The sequence below is a fragment of the Aythya fuligula genome, chromosome 6 (assembly GCF_009819795.1).
Source record: "Aythya fuligula isolate bAytFul2 chromosome 6, bAytFul2.pri, whole genome shotgun sequence".
Taxonomy (NCBI): domain Eukaryota; kingdom Metazoa; phylum Chordata; class Aves; order Anseriformes; family Anatidae; genus Aythya; species Aythya fuligula.
In genome coordinates this window covers 19,158,329-19,177,186 of record NC_045564.1, presented here as the reverse complement: position 1 = coordinate 19,177,186, position 18,858 = coordinate 19,158,329, and the positions used below count along the sequence as shown (strand labels likewise).

Below are 18,858 nucleotides of genomic sequence, written 5' to 3'. Positions count from 1 at the left end.
TGCAGAACCTCCCAGTAATGGTGATTCTGTAGGTTTAGACTCAATGAAAAATTTCCTTCCTTTCAGCATCGATACTATTTTCTAATGCTACAGGTTTTGTAGTATCGTTTATTAGGTTTGTTGCTGTGTTCAGAGAAACCATATTTGCATCCTTACAGGAAACTAAAACTAAAGTTTTAGTTTAGAAATCATCTTTCTAGTCATACTCAAAATCCTTTTTGTTTATACTGTTTTTAAAACGGAAATAAACAAACGAGTGTTCTGTAAGGAAGGACCCAAACTTCATCTTTTGCCCTTTAGATACAACATGAGGAATTGTGTTAACTACCCTATTAACTTGTGAATGGGTGTTGGTATCTTTTTCAATCTGACATTGATTAAAGCGATAAAAATGCCATTACTGTTCAGCCTCTTCATTCAGAGAAGAAAATTGATCTGAATTCATCACAAAGAAAGAACACTATAAACTAAATCATTTTTTTTACAGGAGAAACTTTGTGGTGGAGGTCAGAGAATTTACAAGCATTTATCGGATCTTTTAAAGAACGGAAAGAAGAAGATAGTGTACCTCATGTGTAATCAGCAAAATGACCACTGTGTTTAAGATACTAAAACAGTTAGTAATTTTTTTTCAGATTTTGACAGTAGAACGTAGGTGTAGCTTTTATAGGCTTCACATGCTCTGCATTTTGAAATTTGTACAAGACTAAATAATGATCCACATAGGTGTTTCTGGTTCAGTTCTGTGGCAGTTGTAGTACATAAGATGGGCAGTTCACGGTGTTGTGAATTAGGACTCATCAACAGTGAATGATAGAAAATGAAGAATTTGTTTGTAAGATCTCTAGCTCCTTTCTTACAGAAGTAGGAAATTATATTCTGTATGAAGAAAGCTAATACAGAATGGAGACAGTGGCTTGGAAGTTTAAAAAAAAACAACAAATTTATGTCCTTGTAAACTGAAATCTATGCCCTTTCTGCAACACTATTTCTATATGTTGAACAAGTCACTTAATTCAAAATGGACATTCTTCATAGTCACCATTAATTGTACCTGACTTGAGACCCCTGTGGGCAGATTAGTGCTCATAGCTTCATGTGGCTTCAATTTCTGCTTTGCTTTGAAACACCACTGTATTTTTAAAAACTGGATCTGGGTGAGCATGGGGCAAGTAGGTGCAACAGAATCAGTGGTCATCTGGCCATCAGTGGCCTGGCACTGTGCTTGGTGCCATGTGTGAGGAGCATCACACAGCAGCATGGGTGCTTGCTGGAGCCCTGTTATGCAGCCTGGCAGTGCTCTAGCATGTGCTGCAGTGCTGCTGTTAAGAGATCCATGATTTGGGAGTGATAAACTCAAAAGCTGTTCTTTGAGAGTTTAGCCCAGCTAATTAATACGTTATGTAGAAAAGATTTCCTTCCTTGGCATGTAATAGCTAAGTTCAGTCCCTTTGTTTTTTTGTACCTGACTCTAATAAGGCCTGAATGCCAGAGTCTGACCTGGATGCTTTGACACATTTTTTTTTTCTAGAAAGTTTCAATGTCATGCAGTGGAAATAGAGCAAGCAGCACTGGGGTGAACACTAACACTTTTCTTTAATGATTGGGTAAGGATCTTGACTAAATATAAAATGAATGTAATCAACTTGAGTAGTATCCAATTTCAGTGTGGAAGCTGAAATATTTATCTGTATACTGGGACTTTCACTATACCTTTCATGAATTATCTGAAGTTCAGTGCTGTTTCCCTTTGTTCTGAAGTTATTTTTTCAAATGCCTGTTCAAGTTTCAGATGAAGAATATTTTCAAGGGCTATTCATATGAAGATGCCCTTTTGAGTTCACTAAAAAAGGTCCTTCATTTTGTATTTGATTTGCTTTGTGGATTCTTTCTGTAGTCATTGCCTGACAACATGCACCATCTAATTTGCAATCACAGTTAAATGACAGATGCATATAGACACTAATAAATGCATTCATCTGCATACTTCTTGCACTAAAGCTAGTGTTAGGCTTCTAGAAGTGTTTCTTGTATAAGCTTTATATTTAAAGGGGAGTTGTTTAATGTACATAATGGGATGGAGTGCTGTGAATTAATTTGGGTCCAAAAAGTTTTGTTTAAAAAGCTTAAAAAATAGAAACATAAAACCATTTCTCGATACTGTATAAAAATAAATACAAAAATTCTGCACTAAACTGTCTTGATTATAGTGAGCTAACCCCAGTAATAAAACTTCTAGACTGTCAGAATAATATCACATTAGTCTTTGTGTACAAACATGCAAGTCCTAACTGTATTTTAGTGCAGAATATTGCACAGTGTATCAGTTGCAACAGAAAGGACCAAAAGCTTCACAACATACAAATATACTAGTAATCCTTAGGGTTATTAAAGGGAAAAGACTTAACAAAAGCACACAGGCTCCACCAGGGGGCCATGGGAAAACACTGAGCAGCCCCAGCATGCTCCACAGAAAGGCAAGTAAAATAGCTCTTTGCAAAGAAACAGCTCTTTGTGGTAGGTGAGCACATAACGGCTCTAAGATTATGGATACCTACAGATGTCAAATATCTTGCATTTTACAAATGAGATAACATAATAGTTAAATGACAATTGGTACTACAGCTTGTGGTATTAGTGCCCCTCCCGTGAGATGTTTTTGGCTGTAGAATACTTGTTTTCAAAGCCTGGGCTCTCATTACACAGCATACTGCTTCTGAGCTGCTCCTCTGATATTTTCCTAAAAACGCAGGATTAAACTTGTTTGTACAGAAGTCAGGACCTCATAGGAGGAGTAGTCCAGACCACTTCCCTTATTATATATGAGATTGTATTTTTGTCCAATTCTGTATTCTCCAAAAACTAATTCATAATCACTTAAGAATCATGATAGTAAATACAAGAACATCAATTTATTTTTAAATCTGTAGTATACAAAAACATTATATCTAATTATTAAATTCGTTAGAGATTTTAAGTGGGGATAGGGATAAAGAAAAATCCTATTTAACAGAAATCAGATTTTTAAAAAGTGAAATAGTTGTAGTATGCTAAGAAACCCCATGTGAGCACTGTATAACAACCTCAGCAGAACAGATCTAGAGGATGAAATGGATTGTGGCAGATCAGTGAATGTTGACCAGTGGTCTAGTTTTGCTGCTTTAGGTGTAAAAATAATACATCATATATTCAGGATTTCTACATAAGAAAGATTTTTAAGAAAGCAGAGGTCTCAGCAGAATAAAAAATGTATGGCCTAAAGAGCTATTCAGATCTGGTGGATTCTCCTTCTGGGGTAATGGGGAGAGGAAAACCAATTATAATGCTACTTACTGTAGAATAGGTTCGGTGAAATATAGCAGTGTTCAGTGTCATGTTTAACGTAAGCTCTGTAGGAAGATAATACAAAAAAGTAATTTTCATTACATAGTTACAAATACTCTTTTACATGCTTAAATTGTGCTTATTGTATATACTTGGTGACATTAAAAAGTATTCACATCTGCATTAATTTGTAAGCATTTGTTAAATAAACAATTGTTAGTTCACAGACTTCATTATATATTCAGACTTTGTATTCATTTTAGAACTCAGTAGTGTGTTTTGATGTTAGATATAAGAATAGAGAAACAAGGCAATTCATCTCCCTTACCGCCTTTTCATTTTCATGTACGAAGCTTGTTTAAATCCTTTGGGGAGAAAAATTAGTTTAACCCAATTTTTGTGAGGTGTTTCTGTAAATAAAATTATTTTGCTTAACTTCAAAGCCTGAGTAGACTTAAAAACCCTCATTTTTGTACACATTGTTTTAGATAATATATTACTGTTATGCTTAAGGAATGGTGTAAGTAATGATAGAAACATCTTTGATCTGCCTAGATTTTTAAGAAATCAGATTATTTGAGATGGGAAGTACAGCCTGGAGTAAAAGGAGAGAAAAGGATGGTTACCATATCTTGATTTCAGAGAATGATCACATTTACCTTTTTTCCTGTCCCAATTTTAGGAAGTCTTATATTGACTACACTAGCTTCCCAGAAAAGATTTCAAAGCCTTTCTTCTGCAGCCTGTATGTAGGAGATAAGCCATTGAAATGCTATGAAAAAGTGTAAACAAAGATTTCTTAAAAGAAAGCAAGTTCTAAAATGACAGTTTATCTTTTGTTCTAGTTCTGTATTCACATGAACTTTGGTAAATAGCTACTCATTAAAGGGTGATTTGCAGCACGTCTTATATACCTGGATCCATATTGGGAAATGGAGAGAGAGAAAATGAAGTGTGTTAAATGTCCTTCTTGCATTTCTTTGGGAACTTAACTTTTCCAGTATTTGCATGAATGTAAGATGATTTAATCATAACCAACAGGTACAGGAAGATGCTTGCTTACATTTACAGGACCCAATTAGTTGCAGCTATCAGTAATCAGTAGCTTACCGTGATGCAACATTTGGACAAAACAGAATTCTGTAATATCACCAAGTCCCTAGGAAGGATTACTGCTGATCAGGATTAAGATGAACATATGGAGCAGTGGAAAATGACTTGTCCTTTACTCGTGCAGTTCACTAAGGCTGCCAAGTAATTTTTGAAAGCCAGCAAATATAGTTATCTTGTTTTGTGTGCTTTTATGCTTTTCATGTTGTTTTTGCTTTTCATTTGAGAAGCATCACTTCTTTAGCTAAAGGCTGTAATAAATACATTTGCTAAAAATAGAAATGTTTACAAATTATTTCCTTTGTTTTACAGAACACTTCACCTGCATTATAAAGGTGCTTTTCACTTTATTGTATACTCAAGCCTTGGCAGCACTTTCTGTTAAATGTAGTGCTGAAGATAGAATGGCATGGAAAGAGTCAGGAGCTCTCAAAAAGGTTGGTTAAGTTATTAAAACAGTTATGAACTTTTCCTTATCTATTTCTGGTAGAAGTGTAACAGCTGTCTCTACTTATATCTAATCTGCATATAATAATTTGCTTCTCCTTCACAGAAATCCAGTATTTTGTTTCTGCATGTGCTATTTTTGCAGGCTTTGCAAGTTTTAGGAAAAGTTTCTAGTTCCAGAACTAAATTTCAGATACGAGAATGTATCTATGCAGTATCACTCGAGTTCATTACAGTGGCATGCAGTAAAGGTAGTATTCTTTCCAGTAAAATTGAAGCCTTACTATGCTTCAATGTATTGATTTAATGCATTCCTTTACAGAACATGTAGGCAAGTAAGTTTGCCACTGGAAAAATACTCAGTCTTTTTCCTGTTTATTCATGCTATTCATGGCTAGCCATGCACATTTTTCTGAATTTGCAGTCTAGAGTGCTCTTATGAGGAAGAGGCAGAGAGGAATTCAGGAAATTTCTAAACCAGACAGGTAAATATTTCCCTATCATGTCCTTGCCTTTTGATGGCATTTGCAAGTATAGTGAAGTTGAGCTGATTGAATGCCAGTTGCTACCAAAACATACGGTTCACCTTAGCCATCCTATGCATCCCCCACTTCTTCATGCACTGGTGTTGTCATTTACTTCAGTTTTCTGCTCCATGGATTGATTCTCCAGAGGGTGAGAAGAGTGCCAGTGCAGACCAGGAGAAAGGATGGAAGCATTGGGGCCAGGAGAGGATATGGGAGCAGGAATATCCCTTTATACAACAGTTGGGTCTTAGATTATGTTGGCTGTAAAACAGAAGACACACTGAGAAACACAACCTGCTTTTCACATTTAAGTCCTCTTTGGTGTACTGGTATGTCACTACCCCCAAGGTACTAAGTACAAATTATCTGCTGACCAAACTGCTGCTATGCAGAACTTTTTTCCAGACTTGCAATAAGCATTTGAGATCACAAATGCAATACTGCATTTTGTTAGCTCTCACTTCACCCCCTTCCTTCAATACCGTGTCACATTAGAATTTCAAGAACACCTGCTTGAAAACATTGCTAATGTTGCTGGTGAGCTTTTATTACTGGGTCTTCTGGGGCTGGGGAGGGGGGAAGGTTGCATTTTTCTTTTTACTTCAATGACTCCCAAATGATAGATTTTGCATTTTTAAATTCTTGGTAGAAGGCATAAGAATATATTAAAATGTTACCAGTTTATATTTTTTTCATAGCCCATGGACTGCATTTTTGTTAGTAGCAGAAGTTGGGATTTATCTGAACATGCACTTAAAATGCTTAATTTGCTGTCTACAGTGAGATTTTATTGTGTGAAAGTAGACTTAAGGCATGTGGTAGGTAGGCTTGCTACCTAATAGTACTAAGTTGTTTTCTTATAGAAGCATAAAGGCATTTGCAGAACACAAAGGGTATTTGTGCTTTAGGCTTACAAATAATGATAATGTCTCAGATAATGGATTTTTGAAGTAGCTGTTTGTTTTGGTATTAAAGACAGCATTTTAGTAGAACTTCCACTAGCATACTTGTCTTTGGATATTAAGGCTGAGTGGAAAATGGTAGTCTTTTAAACAGTATGTTACGGTTAATGGATGCTGTTATCTAGTATAGTTCATCCAACCTGAACTTTATCAGTTTGAGAATTTTGACTCTTCTCCTGTGAGAAGCCCATTGGAAGCTGACAGTTTTCCAAGTGGGAGAGCAAAGAGGAGGTAAATAAGGACAGTGCTCCGTGCCACACATGCACTGTAATGAGAACATCTCTCTCTCCCTTGGAAACATCCTCCTCTTTCCTCTTGTCTGTCTTGTGTAGATCATCTGTGTACAGAGGTCGAAGTTCTGATAGCAGCTTGGCTGTATGTGTTTAAGTTGATCTCTACATTATTCTCAACCCTTCAGGGACACCTACTCTTTTTTTCTTGGCTTCCATTTCAAGTGTCTTGCAGCTTTGCAGACACTTTGAGCTTGTCCTTCCTCAGATTTGTTTCCAGTTTCTCTCCCTCCTCCTTATCCAGCATAATGCTGCCTGGACCCCGTGTGTTCAAGAGATCTTTGTGCACAGAGGGCTGGTCAGTGGTGTAATCACATAGGTCCCACTTTCTCTCTCCCAACAGTTCTGCAGCCCATCTCTTCTTTCAGCCTCCACTTTCTTGCTAGTGCCTAGAAGCAGCGTGAGCTTAGCCATAGTCCTCAAGTGAACTCTTTTGCTTTGCTTGTGACAAGGGAAGTCAGTTTTAGTTTAGAAATCCAACTCTGTTCTTCAAAGTTTCTTGAGGACCTAATGGTTTTAAATATATGGTTCAGGCTGTCTTTTTTTTTACATGCTGATAATACTGACATTTGGATCCTAGGATGACTACACAGATCATGTGTGACTTAATTTTTTTATTTTTTGGATAATGCCAAGTGAATCTTTGTTTGGTGTTCTAGACATCAAACTTGAGCTGAAGTCTTGCCTTTGTGTTGCTGCCAAGTGATCAAGCAACCAACACGGCTCAAAATACATATCCAATCGTGTTTTCCCTGGAAACAATCATGTATGACTTAGCAGTATTCCCATAATTATTTCTCTTCTTTCTGTTTCTGATGGCTTTCTATAATTGTTGCCTTTGAATGGTGTTGCACGAAGCCAAGTGGCTAGTCTTTCCACTAAATAATTTTTCCCATCTCTACTCGATACAGTTCATTCCAAACAGTGTTCCATTTTCTCATAGACTCATTTCAATTTACAATAGATGGCAAGTGTTTTGTAACTCATTCTGGTTGGTGCATTTTAGAAAATAATATTTTTTTCTTAAAATTTATTTTATTCAAAATCTGTCAAAACAGTGTCCATAAAGCAATTTTTCTTAACCTTAAACATTTTCTATACTCACACCTAAAAATGGGAAATGCACAGTAGAGTGTTTTCATATAATTCAGTTTATGACGTAAGTACTTTAAGTAGCAATTCACATTTCATTGTATGAACTAAACGTGTTCCCCTTGTGTAGAATTAGATTTTCAATTTATTTTAAACATGCATCTTTAAGTCAAAATTCATGAGCTGATTAAAAGGAAACGTACTTCATTGCTCTGCAGAAAATTTTCTCCTTTTTGTGACTTGTGTATTTTTTTCTCCTTATTTTCAGAATACATCCGGTGGAGAAAAATCTTGGGAAGTATTGCTGGGTCATGTGGTTAGTGAGCTGTCTAAGGGGAAGATATTCGAAGAAGGAGAGACTGAAGAATTAACAGTGGTATTGGCAAACCTCTTGGAAATGTATACAGTGTATCCCCCTTTCCATCTCCCATTTAATTCTTTCAGCCTAGTTATTATAATGAGTTTTCTCTGATCTTGCTAAAGATTGCAGTACGACTCTTATTTTCTGGATCAAAGCACATCCCCTTGGGACAGTTTGCTTGTGCAAATCTTTCTTCTAGTAATACCATACAGGGACAATGCTGAGAAAGTTATCGACAAATATTTCTTACAATTGTGTTTTCTAATCATGTGTACAAAATGCCTTTCAGAAACTTCAAAAACCGAACATTTAAGTAGAAAAAATATTGGGGGGGGAGGGGGAATTGAGGTGGGTGTGCAGAGAAACATTTTTTTTCAGATTATTAGTGAAAGAATCAGCCTTTGGAACTTACGTTTGTTTGATGCACTCTGTTTAAGGTGTCCAGTTAAAACTGGAGTATAAATACAGGTTAATACTGGAGTTTCTTTCATAGGAGACAACTTATCCGGGTCAGAATATAGTAATTGCTTTCCTCCCCTCTAGGTAAATCCTGATTCTGTAGAGTGCTATCTGCAACAGTTCTGTCTACCTTTCCTCAGGATCACCAGCCTTCTTCAACACCATCTTTTTGGAGGGGATTTACCTAGCTGCCAGGTACAGACTGGAAGGTGCACACTCACATTTAAAAGCTAGAAATTTTGAAAACAAACAAAACCTTCAAAGGTTGCCTTTTTTTTTCTTCTTCTTTTTCCCATGGCATATATTTTCTCTCCTGAGTGTTTTTCTTTTTAAATCATATTTTCTAGCATTCTTCTGCATCAGTGCAGCATCTTTTTTTTTTTTTTTTTTTTTAGGTCAATTTCCCTGAAAAACAATGTGTATTTATATATATATATATATATTTGTATTTATTTTATTAGGTCATACTTACCTGTTTATGAAATACCAACATAGTTTTAAAGCTTGTGCTGCATTTGCAGAGATCACATAATTTCCACACAGACTGGACTTCAGTCCTGAGTTGCTTAATGTCTGTTAATATTTGGGACGTTATTCTTAGAGACTTTGCATCAGCATACGATTATGTTTAAGCTCCATACATTTTAAGCTGATTCAAATAGAGTTTGCTGCAGATCAACTTCCCTACTTCCTTGCGTCACAATTCTCATACCTGAATACCTGAAACTGATAGGAGCCATTTTGGACTTTATTGTGTGATGGTTGTTTGTTTTTATTTTCTGACCAGTTGTATTTTGAGAACCCAATTTGAGGTAATTTGAAGACATGGACTCTTTTCTGTGTGTATGAAGATGTTCTAACACAATGATGCTAATACCTTTACTGTTGTTATTGGAATAGACGCATTTTTTATGTGAACTACATGTAGTTTAATAAACTACAGAAATTCAAAGCATAGGTATTAATTTAAAACTTCTGGTTTTGTATCAAAAGGAAGATGAAGAATTCACAGTTCTTGCAAGCTGCCTAGGTCTATTACCATCTTTTCAGTCATCTGATCAATTCACCAGTGCCTCTTGTCTCAATTGGCCAGTGCCAGCATTTGACATGATATCACAGTGGTGCTCAGAGTTGGCTTCATTTGCAGACAGACATCCAGATCAAGTAAAGGTATGTAGCAAAATTACTTTCAAAACAGTGCTAATGTAGGAACGGTTATTTATTGCTTGTTTCACTGCGTATGTCTTTTCCTTTTGGATAAGGATCTCAGAAGCTGACTCGTAAATGAGAGAGGAATTGTAATCAGAAATGTTAGTGGATATGGACATAAAAAGAAGATGCATGTCAACATTTTAAGTCCACCTCTCCTAAGTTAATGGTGTTAAAGAGCAGGCCAGATGCTTTCCTGGCTCTGCAGAGTGTGTCTGTCTCGTAATATTTCACAGGTGAAAATTATGGTGTTGCAAATGAATATTTGAATACTAAGATTAACCTCGAAATACAGTTGCTGCCAATTGATAGGCGTTTGAGAGAAATTGCAGTGAAACTGTTCTTTTCATGATTGAAAAGGGACAGGTGCTATTCTTGTGAAGAAAGATCCCATCTGACCCTTATGCCCATCAATTATAAAGCCAGTAAGATAAAGTAGGTTGAAGCAAAACACAGAAGTGTCTTTAAAATAGATAAATAAATTGGACAGCATTTTCAAGAGCAGAAGAGAACAGTTAGGCCTGAAACCAGTATTTACCTAACGCCTGGTTTTCCAAAAAGTTTGGAGTGCTGATCAGTTCTTAATGACCTCAAAATGCACTGCAGTTTTGAAAATCAGGCACATGCCTTCAAGTACCAGTTGCATAGCCTAACTCCAAAACAAAGGAAGGAAGAATTTGTCTAAATTTTATCTAGGAGACAGCTTTCATAATCATTGCCAGGGTTTGGCAGTGAAGTTTCTGAGATAAATTTTTGATGCAGATAGTGACCTGCAGTCTTCCCCATAGGCCAATCTTAATCCTCTTTGCTTTAGTTATGAAGGTTTTTTTTCACTTAAAGTGTCATGTTTAGAAAACATACATGGGAAAAGGTTAGCTCTCCTTTTTTAACTGTTAGAAAAGTGACCTCAAGGAGGGTGTTCACCAAGAGTAGTCTACGGTTGTTAAGACACTTCTGAATTTCTCAAACAGAGAAGAATTGAGAGAATTTTAAATGGCATGCTTCCTTTCTTTGGTATTCTTTTCTTAGTTCTAAATAAATTAATGTGTAGAACTCACAGATTGTTCTTATCTTCCTTCTAGGCTTTGCTTATCCAGGAGCCTAAGTGGGACTTGCCACGCCTCCTTCAGTTGCCTGAGAATTATAATACCATTTTTCAGTATTATCACAGAAAGACTTGTACTGTTTGTACCAAGGTTCCTAAAGATCCTGCTGTTTGTCTAGTTTGTGGTACTTTTGTATGCTTGAAAGGACTATGCTGCAAACAACAGAGTTACTGTGAATGTGTACTGGTAAGAGAAAGAATTCCAGTTCTGTAATAGGTTCTTACACTGATAGATGATTTTTAACTCCATCACTTAGTCTGGATGTTTTTCTTATAAAAACATGTTTGTATAATGTTGATTGCTCATTTCTGGTAAGATGGACCTAGACTGGATTCTGAAGAGCAACTTTATTAACCTTTTTAAACCCCAAGCCCTATTCGCCTCTTTGAAAAACTCTTAGAAAGCCACTGTGGGCAATGTTGACACATGGTTTTCATTCACAACCTATTGAAATTTGTCTGCATCCAGAATGCTTATGTATCATTTTAGTTTTCCTCTGTTTTGTTGCCTTGATTTCTGTGTACATAAGAATATCAATGTATGTTTGTATTTTTTCTTTCATGGAACGTTTTCTGGTACCTGACTGTCTCCTAGTGATCTGCAGACTATAGCTAAACAAGCATCATTTTAAGGCCTTCAACTTCAAGCCTTTGCTGAAGCAGCAAATTTTTCTAGTCAGCTTATATTTAAGTTCCTTTAGGAACCTGAGTTGGACAGCATCTAGTATCACTTTCCTGTCCATGATTAAGGTTTGCTTTGAGAGCTGTTCTGCTTCCCATCATAGAATAGTTATTAGAAGACTGGAACTACATGGGCTTCACAAAACTGAGGGGAATTTCTTGGGGAGCTATTTACAAATGGGACATAAAATCAAACCCAAAGAAGTTCCATACGGATCTTGGACTTTTCCAAAATTCCTTGCGCTCACCTTTTTCTTTTTTCTACTGCTATTATAGTGGAAGAATGAGAGGTGAGCAAAATTTAAAGTGTAAACGTAAGTAACAGTTAAGGTTTTGGCTTCATGCAAACAAAGGTATAAAGAAAAATAATTAAAGATATATTTAAATAATTATGTAAGATTTTAGTCAGTGGGATTACAGCCTCCAATCGTCATAATACTATATGAAAAACAGATTTTTATTGACAAAACAAATTGATTGTAAATGCCACAATCTGTATTAACTAGTAGTGAATGACATTGAAGCAAGCAGGAATGAATTTTAAAAATTAATTATTAGTTTTGTAGAGCTGTAGACTAGATCTGTGAGTGTAGATAGAGAAAGCAAATTCATCTGCAGACACCATTGTAAAAGACGAAATGGGAATTTTTTTTTCTGAATACTTATTCTTGTCATCTGTGCAAAATACTTGCTCATGCTGTACAACAAATACAACACTGTTGAGAATATTTTTTTCTCATTTTTCTTAGGTAACTCTTAATAGGATAAAGAGCATCTTCCAATTTTTAAATCAGACAACCATTTTTATATCACACAGAATCACAGAATTTCTAGGTTGGAAGAGACCTCAAGATCATTGAGTCCAACCTCTGACCTAACACTAACAGTCCCCTCTAAACCATATCCCTAAGCTCTACGTTGAAGTTGTAATGGCAGCACAAGACACGGACTTCTAGTTTGCTTGGAGAATTTGGGGGCAGGCTATACTTTGTCAGGCTGTTCCTTAGTAAATAACGTGTGTTAGTTTATTTCAAGGAAAACTAGTTACTATTTGGAAAATCTTTTTGTTATAAAACTGACAGTCACTAACTGAATCTTTGTACTCTTCCTTTTCTACATCCATAATATTACAGCATTCTCAAAACTGTGGAGCTGGGACAGGAATATTTCTTTTGATTAATGCATCTGTAATCATCATCATACGAGGTCATCGTTTCTGCCTTTGGGGTTCTGTTTATCTAGATGCACATGGTGAGGAAGACAGAGATCTTAGGTAATATTTTAATTACAAGTGTTTTATTGTTGCTGTTCTGTGTATTATCAACTTTATATAATGCAATATCTGCAGTAACAGATTAAAAATACCTACTTTCCTTGAGGGAAAAACTCCCATTTTCCACAAGTTAGACTGATCTTAGTTTTGGAGGCCCAAATCGTGTAATAATGAACAGAGTAATTGTGTAATCGTGAACATGTACTCGTGAACAGAATTACATGCATCAAGCGCCCACCCAGCAGAAGGATTCAATTCTAAATGTTCCAGCAGGAAACACATCTCTCCCAAATATGAAAATTGTTGTTTGGCCTTCAATCAAACAAAGCAGTTGGTTTCCAATGTAGGAAAGCTATACATACCTGAAAGAACAAGAATTGTTCTCTGAATTCTGCTATCCAAGAGGGAGAAGGGAAAGTACCAGCAGCTATTTTACTAAAAACGAAACCAACAGCCCCTTCACCAATAAAAATGTGTGCTTCCACTGGGGAAAAATATATATACAAACATCCCACGTTATTTATATTAATAATGAAACTTTTCCATTTATTTGATGTATTAACCATTGTTACTGTTTTTTTAACAGGCGTGGTAAACCTCTCTACATATGCAAGGAAAGATACAAAGTGCTTGAACAACAATGGGTGTCTCATACTTTTGATCATATCAATAAAAGATGGGGGCCACATTATAATGGCTTGTAAATCATCATCTTCACACTGTATCGCTGTTACCATGAATGAATGCATCTCGACTGACAATAGCTTTAAATGAATGGGAGTTCAGCTCTTTGGCTTGGGGTGGAGTGGGGTATGGGCATAAAAGGGAAATGGAACTTGGTCAACATGTGAAATTCTTGCATAATATGCTGCTGTTGCTATTAAATAATGATACAATTTGAAATTAAATCCTCAAAATGGTGTGAGCAATGATTGCACTCAGTAGTCCATTTTTCTTTTGTGTTTTTTTTATTAAGTCCAATATTGTTAAGAAGCACAAGTTTTACTTACAGTTGTTTAAAGGCTCCAGTGCTACCTGTCAAGTTTTAATTTTTCTCTGCGTGGAGTTGAGTTTTTAGCAATTTTTGCTGAAACTGTATATGTGTACTACATCTACTAAATATGTTGGATAAATTTTCTTTGCCTTTCTTGTGTTGGTTTGAGGTTTTTGCTTAATATGCATTTGTAATTAGACATGAATTGTAAAATGATTGTGAGACTGCATGATAACAATTGGTCTGAAAGTTGAATTTTAAAAAATATTTCACTTACCACAAGAGGTCTATCGAAATATTTCAGGCATTACTGAAAACTTATGCTTTCTCAGGAATTTCATAGATTTCTTTTCCTCCATAAAATACATGAAATAGCTGTAAATTAGGTAGCTTATTGTTCTTAATGTAATCCAGAACACACATTCTGTTTTCTCTTCCAGAGATGAGATTTTTTTCTGTATTAATTGAATAAACTGTTAGTGATAACACATACAGAAATTGCTGTATATAGAGAATTTGTATGGCACCCAACATGGAGATCCCAGTTATAAGTGTAATAACCACAAGCCTGCCTACTACAAACTAGATACATGTTTCAGAATGATTGGTTTGGAAATGTGCAGGCTATTCTACAAATCAAACATAATTTTGTATCTTTCCTGCCACTTCAGGAGGTTCTTCCATACTGTATTTGTTCAGAGTAATCACTGTTCTTTCTGCTTGGTTTCCTAAAAAAGGAAACAAACAAACAAAGGACAAAAAGAAACAAAAACAAAAACAAAAAAAAACACCAAATGAGAGGTAGTCTATGTGAACACCCAATGCATGTGCAGCGTCACTGCAAGAATGCCAAACTAGTTCATGTTTAGAGGTCTAAAAAAAATAAATAAATATCATGGGAACAGGCATGAATGGGCTAAACCCCACGCTGTGTAAGTAGGCAGGAAAGATCACAGCTAAAATAATGGTTTGTAATATATCGCCACTGATGTTTTCACAGGTGTTGGACATACATCGGCTATTTCAGTACTACCTAGCACTTTTGGTAGTTTTGACTTTCATAGCTTGTGTGTAAAATAAAATTTATATGTGTAAAATAAAAACACCTTATGATAAAACCACATATACACTGAAAACAGTTCCCCAGTGGAAGTCATTATCTAGTGAAAAGTATATAGGGGAAGTAAAATGACTGTATAGCAATCAAAGAGAATGGACAGAAGGAAAAGTGAGTAAATACAATAAGTTTTTCTGGATACCTGCAATTCAAAAACCCCCACAATAATGGATGCTGTTTTTTATACAGACATATAAATATATATATATATTTCAAAAGTATTACAGTACTTCCTGTAAGATTAGAATTACTCTTTCACCAACTAAGCAGTTATGTCTTTTCCAAAATATTACTTTTTTGATACTGTATCATAAGTTCTGCCTGTAATATTTTTGCATTGCTCATTATGAATATCAGGCCATTTTGTAAGTGTGGTTGAAGAACAAAAAGATTCTTTACATCTCCAGCATAACATTATTACAGGGCTAATGAACTTGAGTAATCTGTAGTTTGAAGCTCCAATGTTATATTTACAAGAGATAACGTATCCAGAATTTGATTACTGTGTTCTATTTGAAATGGAACGTTCTCTGGTTGTGCATATGGATGTGAAGTAAAGCTATTAGCCTTAACTTTAACATTTGGGTATTTCATAGTGTTTATTTTAGTACTGGTGAATTAGTCACCAGTCAATTTAAAAACACAAAAAAATTACTTTGTTGAAAATTGTACTTGAATATCCTTGCATGCTGCTAAACAAGAATTTTGATTTCCCCCATTACTTTTTTTTATCCTACTTTATTAAGCTAACCTTGAAAAATAACAGGTCCAAACTAGAGTGGCGTGTGTGTATTACTCAAATGTTCTGGTGTGATATCCTGTATGAATGATCATTTAAGTACAGTACATTACTGTAGAATCTAAGTCCATCTTTAAAATGCATCAGAGGACTACAAAACTAGGGATACAGTAATCGACATTGTAAGATATGTTAATAAAAGTCTACTGTCAATCTGTGTGTTGGTGAATTTTTTTCTATCCACCCGTCATCCAAAATACAATCATTACTGAATTCCACACAATAGCCAGGCAGTTTTTTAAATGTCAAAAGTTTAACCATGCAAAGTACTTTCCATAAAGAAAATTGGTATTTTTTTCTTTATTACTTCACATAGTTGTGTATGTTTGATTAACAATTTGGATTAATTTATATTGCTCAGAACTACACCACTTACAGTTGTACTTACTTTTATGCCTGCTATTACAGTATTGCTGCTGCAAAGTGCTAACATTAAAATGCTGAGAAACTGTCCTGGGAAAACAATGCTTGATCTTCTGTCAAATCTGCTTCTGGAATAACTATTACTGCAAAATTTTGAATGGATATATTTGTTTATTAAACCTTTTCTTTTGACCTTTCAGATGCTTGGTGAAGCAGTCTTGTTACTACCTTTGCATAAATAGCATTGGTTTTTAGTGGTGGCTTGAAGTTTTCAGTGAATATTTTCATCACCTCTGCAATAGGAATCTTGAATAACTCACAGTATTGCACAAACAAATTACGTTTTTCCTTCAAAAAGTGATTGTTTTGCTCCAGTATCCAAAAATTGCTGTTTTTTTCTTTTGGAATTTTTACTTTTGGAATCCTGTGAGCTCAGTCTGTGCTGTGTGTATACAGCTGCCAGAGGAGACAGTAAATTACTGTGCAGATCTGTATATGATCTGGTCGTAATTTTCATCTAAACCAGATTCTACAGTCCTGCTTTGGAGTCTATTTTCAAAGGTGAGGCTAATGATGAATGGAGGCTGTCTGAACATTAACCTCAATAAGAATGAAGTGATGCTGTGTGCAGAGTAGGAAAACCACAGGAACAGGCTGACCCTATGTATGGAGGTTCACAGCTCTCTATTAAATCAACTCCCAGGAATGACGCAGTGCATGCAATACAAGGAAGCTGGCTGCATAACGGTTCTCTGTTACATGGATTATTCACTGCAGTAAGTGAGATCTGTACTGTTGGTTTGAAAACCCATGCTACATGAATGCCTTCTGGCAGGGTATAGTGCTCTGAGCACCCACTCATGTTTTCCTGGATGGGCGGTTGTTTGCCTGAGCAAGTGCTGTTATGCTGACGAGAGCTCCAACTTCTGCAAGTCCAGCTTTGGGACTTGCTGCTTCTGCCAGTATACCATCCTGTCACTGCAGCTGTAATCTTGCTAGCATGTACTAGCTATTAGTTTCTGCAGATGAATGCGGTTAAGTAGGAAAAGTGTATTCTCAGTGAAGTCAAAGACTTCATGAATTATTAGTTGCATAAACAGACACAATGTTTGAGTAACTAAAGATTCCTTTTAATTAAGGTTTTAGATTCTCCTTAATACTCTATCATTTGTACTTTCTCATCATTAAGAACATTCAGGAGATTTAATGTGGCATGCTTCAAATGCTGTGTTTCTTTTAAATATTATTCAGAAAACACAATTGAATCTTGTTAAATAAATGACAGCTTTTAAAGCTAATCTTACTACCCAAACCCACAAGTTTTGCAATGTATGCATATGCACACTACAGGAAAATGTGATGTGGAAAAAAATGTTTGAAAAGCATTTTAAATTTAGCTTTGAGTCTCACTTAGAATATTTCAAAATGAGCCTCTATAAAAATACCATAATTTGAAAAGCCATTTCCTGTAATTCTGTTATTTGATGTAGAACAGGCCGGTCTCTTAATTTGTGAAAACAGGAGCTGGTTCCATGGAAACCCCTCACATCATAGAGTAGTTTACTACCCAATAAGCAATTTATTATTCCTTTTGCCTTTATCCGTAGTATGTACCACGTGGGTGGTAGACATTTCCACTTCCATTGAGTAGGGAAACAAATGTTTTAAGGACTGGAGGTAAAGTACTATTTTTTTTTCCCCTTCATTACTTAGCATCATGGAGCAGGAATTTTCTAGGAGAAAAATTTCACCATAGAGTTGAGTTCCCTTAGTCAATTACTTATGCTGCTTATAACGTATGTATATTTTAGCTATCTGAATTGCTTACAGCTCTTCTTGTCTAATACATTTCTCATCACATGATTTCTTTCAACTTTTGCTAAGCTACTCACAAATAAAGTAGATAATGAACCTTTGTCTATTTTTCAGGTGTCAAGGAATGTTTTTTGCACCTGACCTCCCATCAACAAAGGATTGTAAATACACATGTAGGATTTGAGTGAGCAATGGTCCTTTCATGCTTTGTTCTATTTCCATGCTTTTTTTTTGTTTTCATGGTTTATTGCCTCCAATCTCAAATGTTGCCCCTTCCCACAGAGATATTTTGGCAGTAATCAATATCACCAGGAAGTTAAAATTGGTTTGTTTCCCACAGCCAAACATGACGCTAGACATACTTATATCTCTTCAACACCTCTACATTTTTTTCTGCCAGAATCTATTACAAGAAACAAACATTCTGAGAGTCAAAGATGCTTATTATGTTTCATGAGTCTGATACTGTATTTGTACAAGTGATACTTTACAGCACGATAGATGTCATTCAAATAACCTTCAGCCACTTAGCTACTCAGAAATAGCTTATACTTTCATTTTGTCCTTTTTATCCCTTATCAGATTACTTTTTTTAGTCAAATGCCTGATAATAGCAACACTTCATAATAAAAATAAACCGTTCACCTTATACAAAGAAAAGAGTATTAAAAAAAAAAGTAAATGGGCCCTATTAGTCTCAGTCAGTGAAATATCTATCACTGTTTAAATTGTGGGCAGAATTAGTGAATATTACTCGTATGATACAATTTTACAAGTCTCATCAGTCTGAAGAAGTAAGAAATCCAAAACAATCTCAAGCTCAGTTATTTCAGTATGAGTGTATTTCCAAGGATGCTGCATATCTGTTGTATCTGGTCCTCAAAAAAGCATGTCAAAAGATATATTACATTGGTGAATACAACAACGTGG

The 18,858-nt window shown here is 35.5% G+C and overlaps 1 protein-coding gene across 1 annotated transcript in view; it reads left to right on the top strand.

Annotated features, from left to right (window-relative positions):
- UBR3 (ubiquitin protein ligase E3 component n-recognin 3) overlaps positions 1 to 15,903 on the top strand; it is a 103,826-nt gene extending 87,923 nt beyond the window's left edge. Inside the window, exons 34-40 of the mRNA XM_032189679.1 lie at positions 4,747 to 4,871; positions 8,021 to 8,128; positions 8,657 to 8,767; positions 9,566 to 9,742; positions 10,864 to 11,073; positions 12,701 to 12,840; positions 13,427 to 15,903. Of these exons, the coding sequence (XP_032045570.1) occupies positions 4,747 to 4,871; positions 8,021 to 8,128; positions 8,657 to 8,767; positions 9,566 to 9,742; positions 10,864 to 11,073; positions 12,701 to 12,840; positions 13,427 to 13,544 (989 nt within the window). The 3' untranslated portion in view covers positions 13,545 to 15,903. The remainder of the gene's footprint in view (positions 1 to 4,746; positions 4,872 to 8,020; positions 8,129 to 8,656; positions 8,768 to 9,565; positions 9,743 to 10,863; positions 11,074 to 12,700; positions 12,841 to 13,426) is intronic.
- The last annotated feature ends 2,955 nt before the right edge of the window (positions 15,904 to 18,858 follow it).